General features: G+C 44.7%; 1 protein-coding gene and 1 long non-coding RNA gene across 2 annotated transcripts in view; one reads left to right on the forward strand and one right to left on the reverse strand.

Annotated features, from left to right (window-relative positions):
• Positions 1 to 24,672, forward strand: part of LOC135386062 (uncharacterized) — a 280,169-nt gene that overhangs the window by 137,197 nt on the left and 118,300 nt on the right. The window contains exon 5 of the long non-coding RNA XR_010420578.1: positions 13,426 to 13,502. This is a non-coding gene — a long non-coding RNA (uncharacterized LOC135386062). The remainder of the gene's footprint in view (positions 1 to 13,425; positions 13,503 to 24,672) is intronic.
• LOC135386061 (homeobox protein Hox-B4-like) lies at positions 2,872 to 14,504 on the reverse strand. Its single transcript, XM_064615783.1, has 2 exons — positions 13,493 to 14,504; positions 2,872 to 6,776 (listed from the first exon to the last, which is right to left on the reverse strand). Exons 1-2 carry the CDS (start codon positions 14,031 to 14,033, stop codon positions 6,256 to 6,258), a joined length of 1,062 nt encoding a protein of 353 aa, XP_064471853.1. The 5' UTR covers positions 14,034 to 14,504; the 3' UTR covers positions 2,872 to 6,255.

A 24,672-nucleotide genomic window follows, 5' to 3' on the forward strand; every position in this document is an offset into this window, starting at 1 on the left:
AGTATATATATCCTGAAGAGGACACATGCCACGAGCAGTTCATTCCAACTGTACAACTGGCATGTCGAAATAGAGCATTGACACTAGAATATTCTTACATCAACATTACACACGCCATTCATGAAACAGGTGAACGATTGTGATATCTGGCTCACTATAAAATTGGCCACAGCTTTCTATATAGAAAAAACGTTGTTCTGCACACTGGCTGGGCGTATACTAAAGCGTATATTGTGTGTGATTAAGTGTCTTTGTTTTCACATTGTTATGTAACACTAAGTACCTGTTCATGTCTCAATTCAATGTCCCTCGCCTGCTACGCAATTCGAAGCCATTTCCTATGCTCTCGATACAGATCTAGCAATACAACTGATGCTAATCAACATTGTCACGACTACACCGATTGAGATCCTTAGAATAATCATAAGTACTGTGATATGAGCCATGAAACATTTACTGTGAATAGCACCTCGGGTTCAATGGTTTGTGTCACGAAAACTCGCATGAATGCGAATTGAGTATTGCTCCTGCCCCAAGGTATATCATCCGGGATATCTTTGCATTCAATCCGTCACGAGAGCAGTTAGTTCGCAGTATATAGTTAGCGCATCTGTGTGCATATAAAACACGAGATGCGTCGATCCAGTGACATACGTCTGATGAGGCTTTAGCTCACTATGTCATATATAAAAGGAACAACAATTTAGGAGAACCCCAAAACACCCGTGTAAGAGGCAACGTTATACCTCAATTTCAGTCACTAAACGTCAACTTGCTAAACAACACCGAATATCCTCTGGATGTAGGAATAATGTCCTAACAAATTCGTACGTCCGATGGATATTCTTCAGATATCCGTCGGACGTACGAATCCGTTAGGACATTATTCTTACATCCACAGGATATTTGGTGTTGTTGGCGGTTTTGTGCTCCAGCAGGGCGCCGAATCTGGACGTTCACCTATGGGTTTCTGCAGGGATCCAGGGAAGCAGCGACGAACACTCTGTATATTGACACAGAGATTAAGCGAAACATTACTTAGGATTTTAAATGTTTGGCACATATTTTCTTTACAATAAATGCGAGGTGTGGCGCACGAAGGGCATTGATGTCTTCCACAGAAGGTACCGGAAACGGCCCTCTGAATATTGTACGGTGTCGCTCTAAGTCAGGATATGATTTCTTTCGTGTGTCTCTCAAAAGTAGGATGGAATTCAGTAGCAACGTGCAACAGGAATATGACGGAGAAACAAGAAGGGATGTAATCCGTCGTTAAACATTCACAGACAAATTCGCTACCTGTTTCTTTCTGCTGCCTTCCGCCTGTGGGATACATAATTCATGAAACAGCGCGTGCCTTTTCGTGTTTAAAGCCTTCATATATTGGCCCGTGCACGCAGTGATGAAAAGGTTGTAATACAAAGAAAAGGATGACTGTTATTCCATTTTTATGAGCCCTCTCGCGTCATTTTTTATTCGTCAGATGCCGCACAAGTTTCTCAAATTATTCATAAGCACAGTTGTTGATGCGAAAAAGTTCACTTTGTGAACTACGCGTGCACATTTCAGAACATGTATAGTTGTATTTGTGCGATATATATTTTCTGTGTTGTTCACTTGTTCGGGAGTCTTAGTCGACTATTTGTGCACCTCAGATAACTTTCCCACTAACCGCTGTGCCAACTTCACATATACGCTGGCTGAATAGGAAGGGGCGCTCCTGATAATCTATACAAGTACTAGAAGCCTCCTCGTTCGAATGTATCGGGCTTGCTTCGTAGTCTTCCGAAAGACCGAAAGAGTTGTTCCGAAAGAGAGTTACTTGCAAGCGTCTTTCACATAACGTTACTCTCATCTCCAACAACACCGAATATCCTCAGGATGTACGAATAATGTTTTAACGCCTTCGTACGTCCGATGGATATCTGAGGGATATCCATCGGACGTAGGAAGGCGTTAAAACATTATTCGTACGTCCAGAGGATATTCGGTGTTCTTGGGGATCCCGTCGCCATTGCGTAGCCACACGAAACAAAAGCAGTGATATTTGGATGCCTGCACTATACCCTCTACAACATTGGCACCCGTATAAAGATGAGCCGTTATGGGTCAATACTGTGGTGTAAAATTGAAATACGAGTCACAGGAAGAAGTAGACGTTTTCGCCACTAAATGACGTTACGCCTGATGTTCCGGTCGGTCGAGGACTTATCGAGGAACATTCCCTAGTTGCAAACTAAACTTGCTATGGGGATGTCACTGATATGTATATGCCTCTCGACTCATGAGTTGTTGACATTTTTCAGGGTTCATATCGGTGGGACAACATATATGGTTAGATGCGTTGAAACCCCATATTGGGTGAGTGACCAAAAGGCGAGATAACCTTACCACTTGAGCTTCTACAGTCGTTCCACATTTTGCATTTCGCAATTTTCGATAATTCAGCGTTCGCAGCATTTCCAAACATACTGGAATATTTGGAGAACACGACATTTGAATTTGTCTTTCTGTGATATATGATTTCTTGAAATCAGACTGGAGTGTACAAGAAATAAAGAATGATCAAAGGCGCATATAATATATTTGTCATGCTGATGCTACAATTGGGTTCTGTGTACATGACGTGTGTGTCGTGTTTGGAGCCACGTCCAGTATTCGTCAGGGATCGGTTCCTGTAAAGCAGAAAGTTACTGCCCGGTGCTGCATTTCCATTATTGGATGTACCTAAAATTGTAGAAATTCCATTGCAATCATCGCCGTTATAGGTTTTCTGGTTTTTGACGTATAAACAGAAAGCGTGGTTCCTGCTTTAGGTCAGTATACATGCAAACGTTGAGCAACACAGTAAGCCAATGTCGGACGAGAAGATCGCTTCATCTTCTGTTTTATTGGCTTGCATTCGAAATAGTCTCGTTTCTGTACAACATTCACAAATACCTCAGGAAAACAAAATTAAAACAAAAACATGCCTACAACACATACTTACATAATACATAGCGTAAGCACTCGAACGCCGGCCGTTACTTTCGGTAATCTTGATTTTGTTTTCTGCATGACCATGGCAAAAGGACACGAGTTACGTCATCTTTCACAGAATGTCTGCATACATTTGAATTGGTGCATAACCCACATTTACCTTAGTCAACATCGCACCACATGAGTTGCATGTCCCTTTCATTGCTTTTCAACTTCAACTGGACTGTTTTTGGGGCGAATGCTGCTATTTATTTTTCACGCAGCAAAATGGTGTTACTCATATATTGCAATATCAAAGTGCTCTTCTTCTCACACATTAATTCCCGTTTATTTACATTTTCAACATTTTCTTTTTACACACCACTTCACTTGTGTCATTTTTCACCGGAAAGCCTCAAAGGAAACGTGCAAGAGGTCTCTGGGCACGCCGGCACGGTTCACGTTAGTTTATCAATCTCTTCTGGAATCACCGCGAGCAAAGCATAATATCACCAACGCGATTAAATAACACGAGCACAGCAATGCCCTTCCCTTTAAATGGTTTAATATGAATGAACGTTTCTTACACCAATTGTACATCTCTCGTTACCACACTTTACTGTAAAGGTCCCCGGTACACATCCTATGCGCTCACACAGAGAATTTAGGTACTCCTTTCGTTATGCTTTGGCAGTGCTATGCAGTTCCGCAGAGTTTGGAATGTGTAAATATATGAACAGAAACTGCTGAGCGCTGCGTCTTAAGTGGCAACGTACCGAACGTAACGAATGACTCGACGCAAGATCCGACACACAATCTTGTGGCAAATCCTGCGATCTGATGAACACATGTTGGACACATCTGGACACATCTGATGGACACATGTTGGACACCACCCGACCCGGCGATTTCTTTTCTTTTACTGCAATGTATTTATGATTCAGAAGCTTTTATAAAATGTAGGGAATTTCAAACGTACACACATCATTATATTATCACCGAACAACGCGGTAGAGTATAACCCTGGGCGATGACACAACCGCAATCATCATCATCATCAAAATAATATCGTTGCGGTTCGAGGGAGTTATATCGGGCATGTTTATTCGGTTACGTAGAGCGGTTGTCTGTCTTTTTGTTGAACTGTAAAACAAGTTGTCATGAATGACTCCCTGACAGAACCTGCGTGAATTCCAAGGATGCCGTTCAACGCGGTGTACACTACATTCGTACTAGTTCCTGGAGATTTGTGAGGTTATGAGTACACAATTTAAGCACTCACGAAAAGTAGTACACGCTTTGTTCCAGAACATCAATAGCACATATTATCCATTCTATCCTTCCTGTATTCTTCTGCTTGCATTGTTCCCTGACGAGGAGCAATATTATCATTTCTTTCTTTTTTTACTCGAGGCAATACTACGCATCTTTATGAGCAATTGTTTGCAAGGAAAACGAGAACGGAGACCTTGCATCCCGCATCTTATCGTCCGTGAAGATCCCATGATTCTATGACGTAGCACCGCCTAATAATATTTGTACTGAGTACATTGAATGAAAACGTGTTCATTACCAAGATAACAATCACGCAAATGCAAGTCGTAATCATGCGTCAGTCATTCGCCCAGTAAACGCTAATTAAATCGTCACCGGCTAAGCATACTGAAATTCATTTCGTAACTATGTTTCTAGCATATCTTATCTATTTCATGAACCCCTTGTCACAGAGTAATGCCCGGCTAGTCGTGGTTTTCGCATTTATGACCTCGTGTAGTACTAACGCCTGTTCTGTTGTCGTCCCTAATTTTATTATCGCATTCTGCACTGTTGAAAATTCGTCCATTACCTAGTTATGTGATAATTTTATCTTGTTTAACACTGATAAAGCCGAACAACGATGATGATGATGATGACGTGAACAAGAAGGGCTTCACAAAGTCTAACATTATCTATAGCATCTTGTAACTGGCTTTCTGGTTTAGTTTTTGCGCGCAATTTTGCATCAATGCAACCTCACTGAACGCCATTTCGTTCCTGAAAAAGTATTTTGCTTACATGCACGTCACTTTGTATTCCTGAGATAAAGTGGGCATGGCGTCATCATGTCTTTCTCTGCGGTAGAGTATAGCTGGCTTTTTCTGAATTTACTCATTAGTCACTACTAAACTTCGACATTCTTGTAGAATTGAACCAACACATCTGACCGATGACGTTGGAAAGGCTGCATAACCAGGCAACTAAACAGACAATGAACACCCTGACGGTTCGTGCTAACACCAACGTTTCCCCAAGATATCACAAATTTCATGTTTTTCAAAAATCACAAAAACTCATAAATTAACGCTGTACAAGCACAGACATACTAAAGTGGAACACAGCAAGTAGTCCAAAGCGTGTGGCGGTGTGGCTTTCATGTGTATCTTTCGTCACACACAATAAACAAATTTAACAGTTCCCCTTGTGAGCTCCATACCAGCAGAGCGCCTTACCAAAATAGATCTGGCTCGAACGTTAGCAGTACACTACCGTCACTCTTCGATCGCACGGACACTATATACCGGAAGGTTGTACAGACAGCGAGACACTTCTTCATGGACAGGTGCAAAAGTTCCGATAAATAATTCTGATGCATTAAGAATGTAAGGGGGACACTTAAGCTGTGATCAGTCTTCCTCTGTCTAGCTCCCAAGTCATTCGGATCAGAGTATCCACCCGCTTTACTATTGCATTTCGGTCTCCTGTGAGCCTGCCTGTCTCGTGCCTTGCTTTCGAAGATCCCATCTCTGCAAACAAAAGTGGCACACACAATATTTGCCACCAAAGGAGTGTACTGAATGAGGGCATTCTGTTCAAAGAACAACCGTCACCGGATGCTCAACCTCATCGTGACTTCTACCTTTGAAGATACTTGCTATACATCCACAGCAGGCTTTCCTTCGTTTTATTTTGATGGCGAAATGTTAACTTATAGGAACTAAAGTAAACAGAACTGTACGGTTCGACATGCCTGCGTGATGCGGTGGACTGTGGACGATATTTACCTACACCTTAACGCTGGGGTACTCTTCAGTCTCTATGTCTAAGTATTTACAGGTACGACACAGATCGCGGACACAAACATTCACACGCCTGCTGCACCAGGCCAGTCGCCGGTAACAGCGCACTCTGAGGTCCTATCGGTCCGTGTACGAGAGACCCGTAATAGTTCTGTGAGGAACTTTTGAGAGGAGATCTGCTCTTCGTAGAGCGTGAACAGCACCTGCAACACACACGGCACAATTGCTAGCACCACACGGCTCACAGTTCCGTGAGTCCATAGTCGCTTTTGGTGTCGATGGAAGGCTGGGAGAGGGGCGACATGATGTGTGTCTGTGTCGGATGCCCGATGCCCGAGCCATGGTTGTTGAGTAGGTGAGCGTGCTGATGAGGCGTTAACGCTAATGGACTCTGCACTTGCAGTCCTGGGGGCGTCTGTTGGTGAGGGGGAGTGTGGTCCGACTGTTGATTCTGTGCGTGTGCTTGCTGACTCTGCTGGCCACCTCGGTTCGCGTTCTTTTTCACGTTCTTTGTGTTGGGCAGTTTGTTGTCCTTCTTCCACTTCATGCGCCGGTTTTGGAACCAGATCTTGATCTGCCGCTCGGAGAGGCACAGAGAGTGGGCGATCTCGATGCGGCGTCTCCTGGTCAGGTACCGGTTGAAATGGAACTCTTTCTCCAGTTCTAGGATCTGGTGCCTTGTGTAAGCTGTCCGTTGCCGTTTCGGTTCCATGCCGGTGAAGGTGCCATTGGTTGGGTCCGAGGCAAACAGGAAGGACCGGCCTGCAGAACATAGCAAAGAAAAAAGCACGGTCGGGTACGTTGTGGCATATCACCGGCGGCAATGAAAAGTGGACCGTGCAGCGATTTCATCACTGAAGGGGCGTACCCGGCGTCAAGGATTACCTGTTGCGCGCGGCTGGTAGAAAATACGCAACTTCCTTAAGCGCTCATTTCAATAGCCCAAGGTGAATGCGCTGCCTGAAGCTGTTCTAGTGTACAAGTATCGCTGCCTCCCTTCTTTGTCTGTATGCAATCTTTCCTCGACAACTTTTTCTTGGAATCTTTCCTACAACCCCTAATGTAGTGTTCCGCGCCCGTTCGCTTTTTGTTTAGTGGCCAGGGAATTTGACACATTAATGCCGGAAGTCAATATAGGTCAGGTTGATGCGGCAAACGACTGGAAACGTCTTGAGTGTTTCGTCCGCGTGCGAGCTAAGTTATGTTACACACTATAGTCAGTCTATAGACCCCTAAGGTGTGGGTACTAAGTGTATTTGTGCGCTTTACTTTACTGCTCTTCTCTCCCAATGCGGCTTCTTCTTTTTTTTCTTTTTTGAATTGGTGTACATTGACGTAGCTTTACTTATCCAATAGAAGCCATCAAGAATCCAAATACAGTCAAACCTCGATTTCAAAATTCCCTCTCTTTATGAACAATGCCTGCTGAGACAAGACACATCATGCACTTTCCTTAATCCAAACCTCGATTTATGCTCGATTTTTTTTCAGGAACGTTGGTTGGTGGGTTGGTTTAAAAAATAAAAAATGAAATGGAGATTTTGGCTTCACTAGTGGTGAAGCCCGCAACTCCACATCACTTGCACCAGTTACTTTGGTAGAAAACTCCTGTAATGATGATGCCAATGAAGAGGAGGAGGTGGACGGTGCTGCTGATGATGATTATTAGTGGTGGTGGTGATCTGGAACGTTATCCGTTCATAAGCCGAGGTTTGACTGCAGTCCAAGAAATTTCGGTAAAACTTGTTCAAGTATACATGATAGTGAGTTTTAGTCCATCGTACGCTATTGCCTTTTACGTACGTAAGGGTTCTGCGCACCTGGTGAAGTTCTCTTTATATTTTGCGCATGCGCAGAACCATCAGTGCTATCGCTGACGCAAAGGCGATAGCGTACGATGCACAAAAACTCACTAATTACTTGAGCCAATATCAGTTCCTCTGCATTTCCTGAACTTTCCCATACTTACACGGTGTCTGCCCTGTTATTTAACTTAATCTAATAATAATTTGGGGTTTACGTCGCGAGACAAAATGTTGTTTAACCTACTGTTGCTTAGCTCGATCCTGGCATTACTGCACTAATCGGGCAAAGCAAACTGCGTGGATCGTATTTGATGTGTCTGTATGCGATCATCAACATGTGATAACTTTTGAGCAGGCTTGTCTTATGTCCCGTCTGCACAGATTATATGCGAGTGCAATAACGTGAATATTACTGAAGCTTCGAAATGAGGATTCTGCACACTTGGAGTGGGATAGTTGTCTCCCTGTGTGTCTGCAAAGCCTCATGCCAAGTTAGTTTTCACATAACCTGTTCATGTGCTCAAGCTGCAAAAACATCTTCGACGGCCAGAATACAGTGAGTTGATTTCGACAAATATATGTCTAAACTCTTCTTCGTCAACGGTTGTTTCGAACGCTGTCTGAAACGTTTCAGCCCTGAATGAACCCTAAAAAGCTCACCTGGGAAAGCGTAATTTAAAACACGATTTTTTTTTTCTTCTGGCATCCATATAATACCAATAGCCTCAGTTATTTCGCATCTGCCTCTTGAATATTCCTGCGCACAACAAATCTTGGGCATAATGATCGCAGGCACAAAACTCTCATTTAAAAGACGTGGGGAATACCTTTATGCATATATTGTGCTGTGATTTATATGCAAGGAATTGGGGTACTTAATTTCCGCCGTACCTTTACCATGTACGAATATACGTAAGCCAGGCTTGTGTACACGCCTTCTTCCGCTGCATGTACTGCGGCGACCGGCTTCGTGTGTGCTCACCTGCTGTGCATCAGCAACTCTGGTACCTTACGGCTATCGTGCAATGACTCTACGGGCAGCCGTTTGCATGTGATGGGAAAACACGGCGCCTGGACTATACCATCTACTTGCTATAATAATTTATTAACAACGACTCGGAGTGGCAAATGACAAGTTTTCGCATCCCGTATTATTTTTAGTCTGTCCAACTCCAAGTTTTCGCATTGTGTGTCACTTTCTCAGTTTGTGACCGTGATTTGGATAGAGTGGCGGGAGAATAGCCTTCCGTTTTAGTATTTAGTGGGAGAAAGGATTCCCCTATACATTTGTATTCATTCCCCGATACATTTGTATTCAGTCTCAATCTTGTCACACCTTGAAAGGTGTAAAATTCAACGTATCTAGCAATACTACACCCTTTTTACACCTCATGAGTTACGTTTCGAAGTTTTTGGGGATGTAAATATGTTGTATTACACCCTTTTCTGAAGTATCGTGATGAGGGTGTGACACTGGGTGTAACGTAGGGTGAATTTGGATGTTCAACATCTGTTTATTCTCTCTGCATTTGAAAACAAATCAAACATTGAGACATAGTTAAAGCACACGAACAACGTGACGTGAATTGCTTTATATTTACCACGTGTGTTCTTCCTGATCAGGGCCTCTCGCACTAACTGCACGCAGTTTTACTTGCTGCTGTTAATTATAAAATGTGCGATGCTCAACACACGACGGCTTTCTCTGAGATCATGGCCGAAATGCCCGTTAGAATGTTCATCATGTTGTAGCACACATTCAACATAAGCATTAAATGCAGTTTCTTTGTTTTGTTTTTTCCTATTTAACTGTCAATATTTTCCAGGCTTTTTTGATTGTGCCTCGTAAGTTTCCCCAACGCTCATAAGGGTGTTAAAGTACACCTTAAAAGGTGTGCGTCTTGCATTTCTTGATGTACACCATTTAAGGTGTAAAAAGATTTGCAGTGATATAGCGACAAATTTTTAATTCACTCTCCGTCTTTTTCACCTATACAGTTATGGGTAAAGGAATTGTTCGGTTCAACTGCTCTGTCGCACAGTAAGGAAAGTACTTAAATGATACACGAAGGAAACATAATAGCCGGCAATCACTACGAAACCATTGTAATTCGGAGAGATGCTTGGAAAGGTTTGTAGAAAAAAAAAGGTAACAAGTAACACAAAATTTACTTAACATAACTTAACATAATATAACATGGCTGCCTGGTGACAAATCATATAAAATATCTTCTAATATCTATCTGATCATTAGTGTCATCATAAGAACTTTAAGTGTCAGGTAATACAACTGACAGAGTTATATTGAACTAAATATATGATAATTAAATAGTTTTGCACCATACAAATTTCTCCTTCGATCTGCAGTCCCTGTTCCACGCACTTCCTATGGTTACCAACCTATACAGATCTATACGTTTTTTTTTGTTTTTTTTTTGTGTGTGTGTGTGTGTCTCCACACATATACGTCTTCCTTAATTTTTGCCGTGTGCCGTTTTCCAATTATGGACTGGTATTTATGTACCGATAGCAGTGGTTGGATTGCACCGGGCCCACCGGTGTGTGTATCGAACATTTCCCGAGCACAATTTAGCATTTGCGAAGCGATCATTAAAACGCTCTAAAACGAATCAGTGAAATGGGATTATAACAGCCTAAATGCATGCATGGTGGAATGTAGGGGAAATAAAATAATCTTTTTCTTGGCAACTTTGTGTTTGATTCGTGTGGGTCAATTAAGAGTGGGCAGGCAAGGAAAACCTGGCTTGCTGGATTGCTTTTTCCACGTCCACGTGAAGTACGCTAACCGAATCTGTGTTTGGCTGCACGGCGTTATATCTCAATACACTCAAGTACAGGGCTAGACAATGAACAGCCTGAGGTTTACTAGATAATGTAAAATTTAAAAATTAAAACATATTAGCTCCTGTGGGTACCTCTGGTCGGTCAGGAGGAAGGAGATTTAGCTGTACATACGAACATATATAGTTTCCAAAATATAATACGAGTTCTGATGTGAATGAACGTGCATTGCCCCACTCTGAAGCAACCAACTCGAATCAAATGAAGTGCACACTAAAGAGTATTGTGCGCTTACTTTCCATTTCGGATGGATATCTACCTGTGCAATGAAAGCGGCTGCACTTTCGTCCCTTCGTGCTTGTGCATTCTATTTATTTTCATACTCAGGGAACAAGTTAACTATATATACACGGCGTTCACAGGACGCGAGGAATTTGCTGTTCAATGCTGCAATGGCTATATTGAATGAAAGCCTTACATTGTACCCTAGTAATAAATACGTTCGTAAAATAAATAAATGTAATAAACGCGTTCGTTGAACGGAAACCTTACATTGTGCCCTAGTAAAAAAATTCGTTCGTAAAATGTGTGTGAAGCAAGGAACTAGGCAGCTGGCACGCCTACTATAACAGTATTGCATTGCTTAATATCAGCGCTACACGTTCTTCCTTTAGCTTAATAGTTCTATAGTGTGTCAACTTTCTTCTTCTGCTTTCATTGCATTACCTCCGCACTGGAACTAAAATTATAATAATTCGGTGTGAGCATCTGTCAACTACCCATTGATAAGAATTGATTGGTTTTCACTTTATAACTTGCAGCATTCATATTTTCATTTGGCGCAGTATTAATGAGTGCAGAATTTATATTTGCCCGATAATTTTGTATGAAGCAATCTTCCACCCATATTGGAAGCGATTGTTTATGCCCTATACACGCAGAGCTGCCCTCTGTAAAATTCCAAATCACTTACCCCCAGAATATTGAAAAGATCCGTGAGTATATATGGACATTTATCCCACAGATTTAGCTGAGTGCTTTTGAACTACAGGAACGTAACATTATCTGTTTTATCGCGTACTTCGCGTAACACTACTTAATATTGTTTACATCACTTTACGTGTCGTGCTAGCTAGATTTTGTTTATGCCTCTATTCTGGGTGCGGAATTACGACCAAACCCCGCACAATGGGCTAGCAGTTCGATACAGTTGGTGCTTTCGTGCAGATGTATATTTTCCACCAGTGAAACTGATGATCTGCTATGTGTATTAGTCATGCTTCGGTGACTCTATATTTCACTTTTCTTTGTGTCCTTTTCTGCAACACATCTCTGCACAATCGCACGCAGTTGTACAAAAGGCGAACGCACCAACATCCTCAATTTGTCTCGCCTCCTCACTTAGGGCTGGAACAATTAACAAACGCGTTCTCTCAAGGGCTGTGGCCGAAACATTATTTCGCAGATAATAAAAAGGTGCTGTTAAGTGGAACAACTACAACACCGCAGCATGAGCCCGATAAGACGCGGGCAACGTCATAACAAACGACCAATTGCCGCGGGTGCCTCACCGAAAGGAACCCGCTTTGGAACCGTTACACGTGTCTTTCCCGCAATAGCCCGGCCGTGCCGCTGAGCTAGGCAATAAATATCCCGCCAACCACCGGCCCCTCGCGGGCTGAGACACATTTAGAAAAAGCTTTTCGAGTGTCTCCCTGAGAGTGTCGTCTTAAAATTCCTCCTCTTTCTCGAATTGCCTGGTGGCCCCCGACACTTCGGACAATAAGCTTCCGACCGCAATAATTTATCTCTGAGCAAACGGACGAATCTTTACGGGGTGCTTTTGAGCGCAATCCCGGAACGCAGCAGCACTTGGACACAAAGTGTGTGTCTTTGCACAATGGTCTTGCAAAAGCGCGCTTCCCCTGGTGGTACGCAGGTACATCAGCGATCGGTTAATTAATCGAGTACGCCCTTGCGACCGATAAGGCTAATGCGTTAAGAACGGACTCGGTGGGAGAGGAGGACGTCAGTTAGATTTATTGTTATGGTCCTGTGCGTGCGAGGGGTCGCGCCGTGTGTGTGTGTGTGGATTCCATGTGTTGACTCGCGCTGTGTTTACGTCGCCCACGTGGGTCTGTGGGGTGGGCGACGCGGATTTCTCGTCCCCTGAATGTTAAATACAGCCTGAATCTTTTGTGAGCGCTAGTGGATCTTTCTGTGGGCAAGGAATCGTGACGCTTCTTTTTTTTTTCTCTCTCTTTTTAACGAGCGTGACAATTAGACTTTTGTTGTTGCGCCGCTTAGTTTTCTCTTTGTAACAGTTGGAAAGCCCTACTGCGACACTGTGAACCTACAAGCTGCAATAATTTTTTTCCATTTTGAACTTTTCCATAACTTTCCATTTTGAAACGACGACCCGTAATGTAACTGGCGCTCGAACGGGTTTTACAGACAATGAACAGCAAGTCAGTAGAACATGGTTCCCTGTTGTTGTTTTTTTTTATTCTGTTCGTCATCATCATTATGACAATGGTCTAACTAGCATAATTTTGTTGATTCTCGTCTACCTAGAAACAAAAATGTCTGTGCGTTTAGTGCACCTTCTTATTCCGCTCGAATGAAACAAAAATATTCTAGTATACACGTTGCCCCATTTCGTGAACATGTTATTACCCGTATGCAAAACTTTACTCTGATATTATGTATGTCTGTCATCTATACAACTGTGCATCCCATAGCATTTCGTAGGATAATGTAATGCATGGCAACGACTGAATGTGCAAATTTTCAAAATTTTGCAGGGGAAAGCTGAGGTGGCATGCAGTCCAGACTACACTATACGAATGGAACGTGGCTAAAGCAACTCACCAGCATTGACGTGAGCCTTTTTCATCCACGGATAGATGACAGGCTGGCCTGTTTGAGAAACAGCACAGTCCGATGCCTGCACTGAACCAGGACTGTGAATCTGTCCGATGTGGTGTGGCGATTGCGCCGAAGGCCGTAACATTCCCCCGGCCGACGAGGCCGGTGGTGGAGGTGACGGTGATCGAGGGATCGGAGCAGCCGGGGCGGACCCCTGCGGGCCATACCCGGGGCTGCTTGGTGGGGGTGCGTGGTCCAAAGGCCGCGACAGAGGACTTAAAGTTGCTTGCGTCACAGAACATGAGTGCTGGTAATAGTGAGGTGACGTTGCAGCCGTGTAAGCACCGTTCTCAGGCGAAGGTCCGTACGGCGGGCCGTGCGACGCCGCGCCAAATCCGTACGCCGGGTGCGCCGGGTGATGTTGCGGGCCGAAGTAGTCACCGCCGTGGCTCGGAATGTAGTTTCCCTGCGAGTATTCCTCGGAAGGTGGGAATTTCGGGTCCACATAGGACGGCGAGTTCATCAAAAACGAACTCATGATCATTAATTTTTGGCTGAATTGGATGTAAGTAATTTTTCTTTGGGGTTGTCGCCGAGCTGCGCCATGGCTCCGCCCCGCCGGTAAGGATTAGCATATCACGTGACTGACGCCATCCAATGGAGGAGAGGCCGCTCGCTGCGCTGACCCCGGCGGGCTCACGTCAGTGACGATGATGGATGATGTGGCCCGCACATCCGACGCAAATATGGTGCGCTGCTGGCGTACCTGCGTCCGAACTCTCCTTGTCTTGGCTGGACGCACAGAAAAATTGACGGTTGCTGGAAGCCTGCAGAGCACACTATGCCGAAACAGGCGAGCAAACAGCGCATGCGCGAACAGTCGACGCACGCTCGCTGGGTGGCAGGCCACGCCGCCGCCGCGGAACCACAACACTGCGTAATCCAGACTCCGGGCGACACGCCGAGGAAAGCACGAGGCAAAGCGGTTGCGGAAAAGTTCGAGACTATAGTGCTGCCGCCGGCGAGCGCTCTGTTTGTTATGGCGAGAGGCCGCATGAGCAGCGAGGGAGGGCACCGAAGGGGGAAGGGAAAAGTGGGAGGTCTTCCCGACTATTGGAAAACTTGGTGCTGGGGGAGAGAGGAACCACTGGATGGGGCAACAAGTTTGGCAAGTCTGCGCGCGCGCGCGCGCTTTACCAACGCTGGACTTGCGTCGAACGGTTGGCCACGGATGACACGCGGCCAGAAAATGCACGTGCGCGATACATACGTCATGCGGCGATTTAATGCATATCGCGAGCCTCGATTTATGCGCCCGCTTTTTTTGTCGCTTCACTAAACGCCGTATGTTTCGGAAGCCGCAACAACAATAGGTGGCTTTCTATTGCGAGGCCTCGTCGCTGTTGTGACAAATTATTCCCTTCAACAGGTCTGAGTAGTAGGTGACACAAACGGGCTCTAATTAGCGCTGGCAGAGATACCGGTGTCTATCTCGTGTAGACAGGTGCATAATGGACTTACCTGTAGTCGTGCTTACGACAAATGAGGCTTGTCACGGAAGATAAAGAATTAATCGTGGCTGCAGTTAGCGGCCGCTGTGAGTTATGACCCGTGAAGTGATACTTGTACTACTGCCGCGGCGTGCAGATGAACGCGATACAATTGGGCGCCGGATGAGAGGCGCGCGTTTCTCGCTTTGGGATGAGCTTGTGTGAAAAGCACATCAAACAGAATCCGAGCGATAGAGATGTGCTTATATGTTGCAGAGGGACGTCATGTGACACTGTCACATAATACGTTTCCCACGCAACACACTATCAGACCAATATCGTCCAATATTGGCCGTGCAACTCGGTCCAATATTGCGCCAATTAAACTGCCAATAGTGGTCCAATGTTTCAAGCCCGTGGTGAGCCAATAAAAATTATAAATGATCTGTAGCCCGTATCAATGTGCAGCATGACAACAGGCACTACAAAGCATCACATTACAAAGCATTATTTTTTTCGTATCTTTTTGTTGTGTTTTATGTGTTTAGATACTTTGCAAACTGTGGCATGCGTTACTGAGATTGTAAGATCCCGCTTGCTCTGGGATTCAGGTGGTCCCACAGAACTATACCCAGCACACGAAGTATATGGGAGCACCCCTCAGCAGCCTTCATTTTTAGAAAAGAATCTTCCCGGGAACAACACCTCAAGCGATACTGCCCCGACGACCTTTTTATCGGCCTTCATTGGGATGCACCGCGGTACAGCAGGAATCATTGGAAGAGTTAGCAAAATTACACACAATACACACAACCCGCACCTGTAGTAAAAGGGAGCGTAATACTCCTGTAACGGTGAGTGCCGTACGTCGCAGAAATTTACTATGCATCTGTAATTCCTTCAAGGCACATAACGTACAACAGCAGTATTGATCCCTATCAAGTATTCTTTTGTATTTGAACTGCCGCTTTCACTGTCGTTATCATCTTTGCAGCCCATAAAACCGATATTTTTTCTGCGTGGCTTGAAGTGTGCTACTCGAATAATTTCAAAATCAGCAGCATATGAACCCCACGAATGAGAAATATTTGTTGCCAGAATATTTCGCGTGACCACAAGTTAAATTTTGTCAGTACTATTGTTGTGGTTGTTCTTTTGTTGTTTTTTTTCTCGTATAACGCATTTTGGGAAGCCATGTTCCACCTAGGAAGGTGGAACTACATTGGCACTTTGGTTCAATCACAAACCAATGTAACGCCAATGAAGTGCCATCGTTCATTGAGCAATTCCAGAATGTAATTATACGGGCAACGTACATTCAAATTTCAATAACAATGGAATTCTGGTCATTTTCTAACAGAATGCACTTTATTTGTTCAGTTTTGTACACTTGTAGTTGAACCAACACCAATAACACCAATATAGCCAATAAACTACCATTTATTGGCTCTTCATTGGCTTAATTGGGCTTCCATAGGCACAATGAAACCGGTATAGTTGCGAATATTGGACGAATATTACGTGCTGCTCGGGAATTGTTTGCGTGACCGGGCACTATATTGAAGCCACATGCGAGGCAGAAGGAAACCCTCGTACTAGGTGGCATCCGTTTATTCACCTCAGGCCTGATTCACACGAACGACTTTCCCATGCGTGTGCTGTCCGTTTTGATTTGTAATACACCACCACATTAAAATCTAAAGTGGTGTAAATGCATCCGCATATTTCTACGGACCGGGTGTCTCCGGGCCGACAAACTTTTTTGGAGTCAATGGAGATCAACGCAAAAGACGTCGCGTTCAGAGAGGCGCCATCGCATCTGCGTGTCTGCGATCCTGGCCCATCAGGATAGGCCATGTCATGAGCTGCTCGACACACGGTCTGTGGAAAGAGGCCTGTATAGACTTTAGAGGAGCATGGGAAGACTCGAAAAAACAGTTGTCACTGGAGAAGTACACTCTTAAAAAAAATGTGTGTGGCGAACACCTTTGGGGGTGCTAAATCGCGCCTCATATATGACTCCCCTAAGGGTGTTTCTCACTTAACCCCCCCCCCCCACCCATGGGGGTGTTCTTGTAACACCCTCAGTTGAAGTATACCTTTAGCACCCTCTGATAAGGGTGTTCCGGTTATGCCCCTATTTTTAGGGTATTGCATTGGCACCCAGAGATGGGTGTTGTTCGTATACCCTTCCGCCATCACTAGTTTTGTGTATGTAGTCCAGACTAACACATTGTGATTAAGATCCAAACATTTATTTTTGCGCACTGTAATTAAGAATTCAACAAGACAAAGTCCAAACAATACACTTTGATTGTTGCACAGGGTCACAGTTACAGCTCCTTTGTGAAAAGAAAGCTAAGGACAATGCAGGCACATCAAACCTACACTTAATAAATGCTGAAACTCTACAATGTTAAATGAACTTGAAAAATACATGTAATACACAAAAATGCATAATTCTGAATTCGTTGAAAAAACCGGTAATATGGCAAGGCATAGAATTTATGACCTTCCATCGTCTTTTGCACGGGGGCTGTAACAGCTTCATATCAATGTTGAAGCCAAAGATATTCACACTGCATGCACAGACTTTGAGTGTTGTCACAGTTGGTCTATTCCTGTTCGTACCACAGTAATAGAAGCATTTATTGCAATGTTGGTAACTGTCATCGAGAAGGTTATAACCAGTACATTACTAAAGTGCCCTGAAGAGGTGCTTAGATGGTTTACCTAGTCATAAGGTATATTAGTGTGCAAAAAATGGTGTCCAGTACGAAGCGTTAAGCTTTAGTTTTGTTTCATTGTACTTGTAAATTAATAAGTTCGTGGTATTTAATAAGAGTCAACAAAGGGAAGCAGCTTCAGGTATGGCTGTCACCCAAGTTGAGGCTCATTTCACACTTTGTCATCTGTCAGTGGCTTTTAGGGGTGTGCGCGCGTTTCCTTAAATGTACATGTACTCCAAAGCAAATGCCAGCGAATGAAGCCTTTGCTCTCAGGAGCAGTGAGAGCTGAAAAGAACGTAAAGAATCACAGACTGCAGCTATACAGCAACAGGGAGAGGTCGTTGGGGCGTCAGGCTAACACCCCTGAGACGGGGAATCCGGATAACACCCGTTTAGCACAGCCATCGCCGACGCGGTGTTCTCGCTACACCCTCCCACCGTGTTAGGGTGTTGAGCGATCGACTCCCTTTGTACACCCTTTTTTCTAAGAGTATAGAAATTAGAATGATAAGCCCCTGAGACACATGTTCGCACGAGCGCGGCGCAAAGTCCTGGTGTCCAGGAGAGCTTTAAATCTCACGGGTCACAAAAGCTCCTGCCCTGGATTTCCAGTCTGCGATGTCACGTGTCTTCGTTTCTCTCTCTTCCTTTTTAAGTTCTATTTAACGCTATACCCGTACCGCATATGGCGCACAGCAGTCGACCAATCGTCTTGCTCCTTCGCAGTATAGCAGACGATACTCAGCAACCAATAAAAGTGCTCGATGATCTGACGTCATAGCTGGAGCAGGCAGACATCAAATGTGCATGTTCGAGATGCCTTCCGTGCTCCTGTAACGGGGCCGTGTGGTTCATTACTTCGTGCACGCATGGTATATACTGCATGTCAGAGTGTTTACGAAAACGAGTTAATTTTCTACACCTCGTAGTCAGCGAAATACAAATTTTCAAGCAAACTTTGGCGTCGAGCTCCGGCGTCGGTGGGGAGAGAGCCTCGTCCATTCCTATTGGTCCTGGGGAGCACGTGAACCCTCCCGTGGCCGCCTCGCTGTCGCGGATGCCTGCCGCGTGTGATGTTACAGCTTGATCCCTTTCCGTATTCGTGGTGCCCATTTTCTACGCGTCCATTACACCCACTCGTGAAGAAGTTAGTATGGATGTTGAAATCGAGGTTAACAACTGTTGTATCTATTGGGGCAAAGTTGAATCCCTTTACTCGTGCTACTGAAGACGCCGCCAACCGGTGGAAGCGTGCAGTGGCGTAGCCAGACCTCCAAGGTAGGGGGGGCTCGATACGGAAACTCGCCCCCCCCCTCCCGCTGATCCTGTGTCGACACCACACACATACTTGTGCACACTGCAAACTGAGGATTAAAAAAAGGAACGAAAATAGTTGAGACGTTCACAGTACGATTACATGTATAGGCTGTCATGACCAATGAGGTGGTGTCACGAGAGTGGAAGTATTTTGAAAAGCTCATAATTTGAAAGGGAGGAAGGGAGTTGCCTCAGGACAGAAGCCGCCGATATTTCGAACAGAGACTGTTCTTCTTCTGGGCTTTTTGAAAACCATTCAAGAGTGCTTCTTAGATGCGTGAACTGCAAGAACTTTCGCGATCGTCACACTGCCCCCCCCCCCATATATTATATTCTCGGATTTGCACGATTTGTGTGGGTCGGTCCGTGGCAGGTAGGGGGGGGCTCGAGCCCCCCCTAGCCCCCCCGTGGCTACGCCACTGGAAGCGTGATACCTATAGTGTTGCTCTTTACTTGACCATACCCAGGAATCGGTAGTTCCTGTGTTGGATGTGAGAAGGTATTGTCACAAAACGGGCAAAGGTCATAATGCACGTTCTTCTTGGAATATCGGACGCATACGTATAAGCAGATATATCATAGCGAACGACGATAGTGGCGAAATGGAAAAGGTGATACGTCAACACGGTAATACCTGAAGAAAGAGATGCAGATGTAGAGAAGCGGAGCCAAGTCGGCGAAGTTGCCCATGAAAGTGACTACAAATTGTGAAGTTGCATTTGCCAAGTTTTATTGGAAAATGTTCATTGTCTTTACAATTAGCCGTCTGAGCGGGCTCATTACAAAGTAATGCGGTGGCCAATTCAAATTTGTAATTCAATCCAAAGATTTTCGAGCCACAAACGTTTCGTCTGCATATAATGACACTCGAGCTGTGCGCTTCGCAAATCGGATGTCGGATATTGACGATTTTCTAAAATTTTTCCGCCCGCCTATCAAAAAAAAGAAAAAGAAAGAAAGCGCTTTAGAGACTCCCAGTTGCTCCTCGTTTCCCCACAGGCTTTTGAAAAGCTGTCGAGCAAAGACTAGTTTTATCAAAAACCTGTCCTGTAGTTATCAAGCACTAATTCGAAGTTTCTCCCGTGGAAAATACATTTGGCTCCACAGGTCGTAATCCCCTCTTAAAGGTACTGTAAAGCAGCACCGATCAAATGTCATTTAGTGTGGCTATTCGATAGTCCAAGCCACCAGGACAAAAACTGCGCAAGTTTCATTCCAATCGACGGCGCAATTAATTAGAAAATTACAATTTAAGATTACGGGCAACACTGTACTAGGTATTCGAAATCAATACGTACCCCTGACATACGACGGCGGCAACCACATTGCATGCGTATAACACTGGGCCCGACATAACAATCCACCACAATCCACCATAAAATCCGGTGCTGCAATCCACACAACGATCCACATCTGAGGATAAACGGATAAGCGAACTGAAATGAAATGCTGAGCCGTTGAAAAAAATTTGTCAGACGTTCAAGAAGCCAGACAGCTTCGGGACTTGTTTGTCCACTGAGGTTCACAGAGAGAGTTTGTTCGTTCGAAAGAGGCCGCGAACAGAAGGAGCGCGCAGGCGCAGCAGAGCAGTAGGGAGAGCCTCCATCGAACAGCGGCCAGCGCTGAGATACTTCGCAAAAAACACTGTTACAGGGGTTTCAGAATGTATAGGTAAACAGGAAAACTAATAATATGGTTACTAAAATAACGAAGTTTCGGTATAATAGTGTGTAATACCAATTTTCAGTGTTGCTCGCTGTACAGGGGGTTGTTTGACACCAGGCGTCGCACCGCTCCACTACGCCGCATCTTCCATGGCAAATTAAAAATATTTATAGCGCGTTGTCGGTCGTATGGTTCCGCATATGGTATTTAGAAGCAACGTAGTCTCTAGTCACATCACCGGCATATCATGCTTGTCTTATGCTTTACAGTACCTTTAAATGAACGTTGTTGAATGCTCCGTTGTTAGTCAATACTTGAAGGCAAAAGCCTTCAAACTCGCCAAACACTTACCTGGGAAATTCATCGCATTCTTTGTGTCACATTATTCGGATTTTCTGAATTATTTATTGAACTCTTATTGTCGTATACTGATCAAGTCTAAAAAAAGCAGGTATCCAGATATCTCCACTGCATACTCCGTGAGGTGGGAAGTTCAACACTAGTAGCTCCACAAAAAAAAAAAAAAAAAAAAAAGGTGACAGTAAATTGTTTACGCTACACACATAACACTTCAAAATATAAAATTTCGCGTGGCCTATACAGAAGCATGTACGCCATTGGCACCAAGCAAAGCATGTGCGACACACTTTTTAGGAGTTTCACAGCTCGGTGTGTAAACGTTTCCGTTGCACCTATACCCAGTAGGCTGTTCTATTAAATTTCGGAAAGGATTGTGAAGGATCATAGTTTACACGGACGTTCTTGCCCCCATGTGCGTGCATAATCTCACCATAACTTGCACCTCAAATTGAAAGGCGTTGTGAGACTTCGTGGCAAATAAATGCGAAAGTCAATTATTAGCATTGATGAGCAACTTTATTCAAAGAGGGCAATAAATAGGCGAGTGCTAAATCGGCAGCGCGACGACGCTCACTAAAAAATCTCATTCGGCTCTGACATCACTGCGGGTGCCTCTGCCACTAATTGTACAGCTCCCCATTTACTTGAGAGCACAGGCAGGACCCACTCATCCATGTGGTAGAAAATGGCGATTGGTCGCACTTTCACGCATACCAACGTCATTTTGATGTCCAACGCAATTGTTTAATTGCGCATCTCACAGAACGGTAAACAGAAGATGATTGCTCCAAGACGACGAAGCCTGAGCTTGGGCACAAAAGGTATACAAGGACGGACACAGCTCGTGTTGTGTCCGCGTCATTCCAGCGTTCTGCCCGCACAGTAACCCATGGTCACGGCATGCGGCACCAGATTTGGAAGACTGAACAGCGAGGAGTATGTGAAGGTGACGTATATGGCCCGAGAGCAGGGAGGAGAATGACCTTGATGTGACTCGTCACGTGAAGAAATACTTTGACAACTTCATCGTTGCTTACATGAAGGATAAAATCAACAGTCGTGATATACGTTTTGCACTTGTAGTTGTTGTGCCAAAGCTTCATCGTCATCAGAGGTTTATCCAGCCAGACCCCCCCCCCCCCCGCAATACTCCCCGACACCCCCCCCCCCCAAATGTTTGGCAACACCCCATAACTTTTTCGCCGTGCACTCCTGTTAGCAATGTAACGGTAATAATGACCCACCTCCAATATTGTGCAAGCCCTCCTTCCCCCGTCCTTGCGGTTCTGGATAAACTATATACTGGTTGCCATGAATCTTGTCCACCAGCTCGTCTGCGTATATGCTATTTTGTCTGCGAAGATATGTAATAAACTTCAGCATAGCTTGTTCGTCTATGTGCCCTGAGCGAAAAGCTTCTCGCGCGAGTTCAGTATACCCGTGCGACGAAGCAAAGCTTGTATAAAAGAATGGCGTTGTAGGATCAATTTAGGGAAAATTATTGTGATCGAAAGGACATGAATCTTTCATTCGGTCCTGGGCGATCAGGCGCCATCCATCAAACGCCGAAGGGTTTTCGGCTCAAGATGTAGAAACATTAATCAAGTGACGTCACGCAAATGTCGGGTCAGCCCCGCAGAGGATGTACGTACCTATCCTTTCTTTTGCTGCCGGGCCCATAAAAAGTAAGGAACAGGCGTCTCCCGATTTTCGTGTCCGGAGCACTCGCCCTGTTGGTCGAGGTGGCGCCTATGATGTACAGGACGAGTTTTAGATTCCCACCTCTTAGGGACGTCAATGCAACGCAAGCGTGTGACCCAGTGCAGTTCGTACTCCTTTTAATTTATTCGCGCCCTGGATATTAGTCGCCTACGGGAAGTCTGTATCGATGTAATCGCCGCTGCTGCTAATCGCTTTTGTAATCGTGTGGTTGTTGGTTACATGTTTTAGAAACCTTGAAGTTACATAATTCCGGAATGGGTTACAATCGGAAGTTTCATCTTACCTGTTGTGTACCGTCGCAACATTCCGACATATCGGATATACTATACTCCAGTGTGACTGATGCACTCTTTGTAAGTAACGAAGGAGTAAAATAAGAAACCGCCACTTGTACGAATATCCTTTGCAACATCTGTGGTGAATCGTTGGTGGTAGCCAAGGTCATGCTGAAGACTGGGAGGTGGTGCGTTCGAATCCTACCAGAGGCTGTGCTGTCTCAGGTTTTCCCTGTCCCAAGTCTTTTCAGACGAATGTCAGCACGGTTCCTCCTAAAGTCATCCCAGGACGCACACTATCTCCCTGTCACCCATTCGTTCCTGCTGTCCTCTCTCCACTTGTCCACACCTATACGCTGCTCATAGCCACAGTTGCTTCGCGGCACTAACACGGAGTAGAAAAGATCTGTGGCGAATAAAGTGAAATAAGTAATATTTGCGACCATTTGTATAGTTAAATACGACGATAACATACGCGGTTTGATGCAAACATGGCGGCACTGTCTAATGCTGGCACCGCTTATGTAGAGCGGGCGCCACGGAGCACTAGACGAACCTAACCTAAACTTAACCATATCTAGGCCGGTTAAAACCACCGCCACCTCAGCGCCCCCTAGACGAATTCCACTGCTATAGTAAAGCCCAACATTCTACCCAGGTATAGCATCCGCTTTGATCGCGCTCACTTACATGTGCATTTATAAATCTACCTTTAATTGGCTTTAACCGATATACTGCGACTTGGAACTTAGATACTTTCATTATTGAGTAGTACTTTACAGTACAGGCAAAGAAGACAGGCGGTTTTGGCTCCGTGATTTATCGATTGCAATGTGGCTACGTTATTCTAATCTCCCTCATTCGCTGCGTTCTTTAGTATGGTCAAAGCTTTTAGAATGATGCAGAAGCAATCTTAGCGCACTTCACCCGTATCTTGTTCTGCGGTGGCAATGCGTGTAAATGCTGGCTTTAGGTGTATATATACAACGGAACAAGGCGTAAACAGTAAGTAATGAGAGCGGAGTGCGTTCTCTTTCTTTCTCTTTCTTTCGGAGTGCGTTGTAAACGGATTCTAAAAATCTTACAAATTACCATGTACCATGCATCAGAGATCAATGAAATATGTGTCAGTCCAGTGCATGAGCAATTTGGCTGAGACTATTTTGAAGACGGGGGTGTATGTGCCAACCGTCGATACCTTTGTCAACATTTGAAGTGTCTCCTGATTGTTTGCTTCTCCTCAACGTATATTCTGAATAAAGAGTCACGCAGTTGTAAGTTACACTCCTTGAATCCATTCGTGTCTTCTCCTCATAATCAAGGATGTGTTGATTCACCTTCTGGGTCATATCTCGGGATTCATAAATAATGAATCGTCAGGTTGATATACCCGGTATAAGCATATCACCCTCTCAGGGGGGATGACACTGCATGGTTTCGCGGCGCTGCAGACGGGTAGTGGTCCCCATGTGATGCACTGGGGGAAAAAAATCCCCCCTAGTACATAGCAAGAAAAAGGATACTGCATAACCAACTCGCAAGTATGTTTACGTATATATGAAAATTTATTTACGAGTGCATGGGATAATAAAGCCTGATGTTTAGCTTTTACTGATTAGTACCGC

Source organism: Ornithodoros turicata, chromosome 2 (genome assembly GCF_037126465.1).
Source record: "Ornithodoros turicata isolate Travis chromosome 2, ASM3712646v1, whole genome shotgun sequence".
Lineage (NCBI taxonomy): Eukaryota > Metazoa > Arthropoda > Arachnida > Ixodida > Argasidae > Ornithodoros > Ornithodoros turicata.